The sequence below is a fragment of the Papaver somniferum genome, unplaced genomic scaffold, assembly GCF_003573695.1.
Source record: "Papaver somniferum cultivar HN1 unplaced genomic scaffold, ASM357369v1 unplaced-scaffold_128, whole genome shotgun sequence".
Classification (NCBI taxonomy): Eukaryota; Viridiplantae; Streptophyta; class Magnoliopsida; order Ranunculales; family Papaveraceae; genus Papaver; species Papaver somniferum.
The window spans coordinates 2,899,506-2,903,987 of NW_020621936.1; the positions used below are offsets into that span (position 1 = coordinate 2,899,506).

Consider the following 4,482-nt stretch of genomic DNA (forward strand, 5'->3'; position numbering starts at 1 on the left):
TCCACTATACAACTACTCTCTTATGGATAGTTAGACAATCGTGGATGGAATGGGTGGCAAAACAATATATACCCCAACCAATGCCATATGCGTGTATACCATGCAACACCAATATTTTTTCTGATAAATACTAGATGTTTTCATAATTGAAACTTGCGTCCAGAAGCGACTACTTTCCCGTGTTTTTCACATCTTCTTGCTTTCTTTTGCACTTTGCTCGTTTATTTACTTCCAGTCCCTGCTGCTAAGTTCAAGAGTGGTAAATTGTGTTGTGCTAACACAAGTTATATCGGACAGTCTTATCCTAGACACATCTTCACATGTTAGGGAGCATTGCTCATTCTTGAATATACCCACGGACTAATGTATGAAGGACAATTTGTTGAACCTGTGATTCTACCTTCGTCAAGTTGTTTGTGATAGAGTTGTTTTGATTCGTGTTCTTTATATATTACGTTGATACATCTAACGTTATTTTTCATTGTCGTAAAATTCCAACATTTTATCTGTGAGCTTGTAAAGTGCTTTCACACCAAAGAAATATCGGCTATACTTTTTGATAATTTGTGTTAGCAAGTAGAATAAGTACTCGGCTTTAAATAAAAACAAAAGTGGCTAAACTTTTTGCCGCCTTCGACTGCTATTTTCTTTCCGTGTGGTATTACTACTTTTCACATGTTATATTTTTTCCTCGACCAAAATATTTTGACTCCGTCACCGTTTAACTCTGTCGTATAGATAAGTATTTCGTTTCCTATTAATATTTCTTAAAGAAAACAAATTAAGGTCTACGCATCTTTTCATATGTAATTTGGATCTAACATGAAATTTGAGGTTTTCTCGTAAACACAAAGATATAAAACTCCCCCCTCTTCATTTTCAAATTAACATAGATTATTAACTCCTCATGCATAATTTAAACCCTAAACACTGTTTAAGCATTCCATCAAAGTTTTATGCGGCTGCTACCGTCTCTCCATTATTGGAAGACTCTGATCCGGCTACCGTCGCCGCCACCACCACCAAAGGAATTTCCTTCTTTGAAACCCACGAACACCTTTCTTTTTTCTCATCCTGTTGAATTTGTTGTTGCCTGCATTCTAAGCTACAAAATGCGGCATCACCCCTGAAAGAATATCCCGTCAAAAGTTAAAACCTTGCTTTTGTAGACAAAAGTAAAGATAATATTAGCCCTTAGTTGCAAATATAAATGGACTCGAGTTTTATTTACTTCGAAAATTGGTCCTTGATAGTAAATAACTCAGAGATAGATTCTCTGCTCAGAACTTCACATTTTTATATACTCCACATCCATTTGAGAGTTGAGAGTTGACATCATCTGCAATAGTTTAATAGTAGCTGATATTCAACCTATTCTTTTTGGTTTCTTTTTCCCATAATTTCAACAATTTCATAATTTATCGAAACGGGAAACTTTAAATTCTAAAACGGGAAACCTATGTGGGAAATTTATCGACAGTACGGTTGAGATACAAACTATTCAGCCATACGTTTTTCTCAGTTTTCGTACCAAAATTAATTTAAGGAGAAATCTTCAAGAAAAATATTTTTTTCTTTATAGAAATGAAAAGAAAATAGAAATCCTTAGTGTTAGTATTTAAAAGACAGGGAGGCAGTTAAAGTGGTTGATAACTTCGTGAAAACAGTTCTATATTTGGCACAAACACTCCAATCACGAGAAATTCTGAACAATGCTGAAACTTTCCGACAGGAGAAAGAAGAAAGTACAGAAAATCTGTAAAGTTTTTCAAATCCGAAAAACCTTTACAGTTGAATCTGAAATACAAATTAAATCCCATTAACCTCCGAGTTGCAGAATTCAAAAGGAACCCAAACCAAATTCAGAGAGAAAGACGGATCTAATTTAATGTTCATCCATATAATTCTAAAGTAATTCAAATCACCAATTAAATAAATAAAGATCCAATCGAGAAACATACCTGTACATGAAGATATCACGACCAGGAGCAAGCCGACGTTTACAGAGTCCACAAGATCTCAAGAAATGTGCAGCAGCTTCAACAGCAAAATCCCCTGAATTTCTTCTCTGGTTAAATCTAGGTTTAGGCGGTGCAACATTACTTGACATAAATTTCTGTTCAAATTCGGTGTTTGAAGTAATAACATCACCACCACCAACAGTATTTCTTCTCGAGAGATGATGATGAACAAACCCATGATCTGTAATATTAACATCACCCACACTCACTTGTTTATTGTTATTGATATTATTCTGTACATGGTGATGATGAGCTCTAAGAACCATGACATCGTTAATAGAAGGATCCAAAGGTGGTAATGATGTATCCATATTTATTGGATCTACAGTTAATCCTGTCATACTTGTTGTTCTTCTCATTGATGGTCTAGCTCTCTTCCCCAACATCATCTTCTTCTCTCTTCTGCTACTACCGAAGATACTGCTACTCCCTCTCTTACAGACCAGAGAGAAGAGAAGAGAAGAGATTTGGTTGGGTTTCTTACAGTGTGTAGAAGAGAGAGGAGAAGAGGGGGGACTGGGGAGTAGTGGAAGGTGGAGAGAGGGGGAATATAAATGAAATGAAAAGACAGAAAATTGAGGACAGAATCTCGACCGTTCGATTTCTTATATTATCAGAGCTAATTATTGTTTCATTATTTACTTATTTATTCTTCTGAAGAATATTGTCCACGTCAAGGTTTACCTTTCTGTACTTTAGATTCATCGCGGGAGCCGAGCTTTAGATGTCGCAAATGATTCACACCGTGTGTCACTGTCATCTAGTGGAAGAGTGACCATGTTTCTTGGTGGAGAGAAGTGAACTCGAGTTTCACACAATATATTGTCGTACAGGTGCAGTGATACGCAGCTATTTCCATTTTAGTGTTCAAGGACGCAGTTTCGTGAGGGGCGTTTCCAGGTTGATAAACAATTTTTTTTTTGTTTTTTAACAGTAAGTTTTATGGTGGAATAGTTCCATCCCCTATTTTCCGCGCCACCTTAGCATTTGGAATTGTGGATGGAAGTGTAAGTGTAGTAGTGGAACAACAGAAAAGCTAATCAAAATAACGTTTTACGCTAATCAGAATAACGCTAAAAAAACGTTTTTCAGAATAGCGCTTTACGCTATTAAGATTAGCGTTTTTTTCTCAGCCATTAGATTTTCAAGGGCTCATTTTAAATCTGTGGATAAAACAAAAAGTGTTATTCTGATTAGCGTTGGGCGCTATTTTTATTGGTGTTTTCCGTCTTCTAGCGCGCTATTCTGAATAGGGTTTTACGCTAATCTGATTAGCGCTCCCATGGATTCCATGAGACCTCCCACGAATCCATGGAACGCTGCTTTGATTTTTTATGAAAGACCCCAACTTGGAAGCCACTAGACTTGACATTCCACAATTTTTCCACATTTAGAGTATGTTGGATTCCACCATAAGACTTGCTCTAAACTAAACTTATAATGAGAAAATGGGTCATTTTCCCAAAAAAAATATAATTTCTGGTTGAGATGGATGAGTAAAGTTTCGGCACAGGTCAAATGGACCGGAAATGTTTAAATGTGAAACTGACAGAAATATCCCTAGTTTCTCTTTCTATTACCACTCCCACTTAAAAATCATTAATAATATCTTCTGTTTTCTCGACCATCGACAACATCGCCATCACCACCTCAGTCATCAACATCTTCTCGTTCTCAACCATCTCCATCTTCCATTTTTCTACTCCGTGAACTACAACCGCCACCACCATCACCGACAATAAACGGAATCACCACAACCACTACCACCATCTTTATCCCTGGTTTTATTCAAACTAGGATTTCTAGGGTTTTGTCTTCCATAGATTTCACAAATGAGAAATTGTAAGTTTCCTAACCCTAATTCCTTTTTTGATTCTATTTTCTGAACTCATAATTTCACATGTGTATACGCATAACTACCCGTCCTAGTTTAGAACTTGATGTCCATGCATACTTCTTATTTGGATAGAAAACGATGAAATGTGGATGGAATTTAGGTTTAAAATGTTGTTTGATTATGAATAAAAGAAATTACAAGTGAATTCAATTTTTAGGTTTAAAATGTTGTTTGATTGTGATTAAAAAATAATTACAGATGAATTCAATTTTAATCTGTTTTCTTATTATGCAAGAGTTTTTGTTCGATTTGAACATCGATGAAACTGGTATCATCATGGTTTAAATTGAGTTAGATTTTTTTTCTTCCCAATTTAAACTAGGATAAAACCAGTTTCATCATGTTTTACATGGAGTTAAATTTTTCTTCATCCAAGTTTAAACAAGGATAAAACTGGTTCATCGCATTTTAAATTGAGTAGAATTTATTTTCATCCATGTTTAAACTAGGATAAACCTGGTTTCATCCAGGTTTAATCAGTGATGCATATTGTTTCATCCAGGATTACAATGGTTATTATGAAATGAGCTACGATTGATAAACTGAAATGTGGATGGAATTTAG

The 4,482-nt window shown here is 35.5% G+C and overlaps 1 protein-coding gene across 1 annotated transcript; it reads right to left on the reverse strand.

The window, feature by feature from the left end:
• Nucleotides 1–733: 733 nt before the first annotated feature.
• On the reverse strand, nt 734–2,558 carry LOC113332024. Its single transcript, XM_026578686.1, has 2 exons — nt 1,962–2,558; nt 734–1,126 (listed from the first exon to the last, which is right to left on the reverse strand). The coding sequence occupies exons 1-2, from the start codon at nt 2,408–2,410 to the stop codon at nt 955–957; spliced, it is 621 nt and encodes a 206-aa protein (XP_026434471.1). The 5' UTR covers nt 2,411–2,558; the 3' UTR covers nt 734–954.
• Between the last annotated feature and the right edge of the window lie 1,924 nt (nt 2,559–4,482).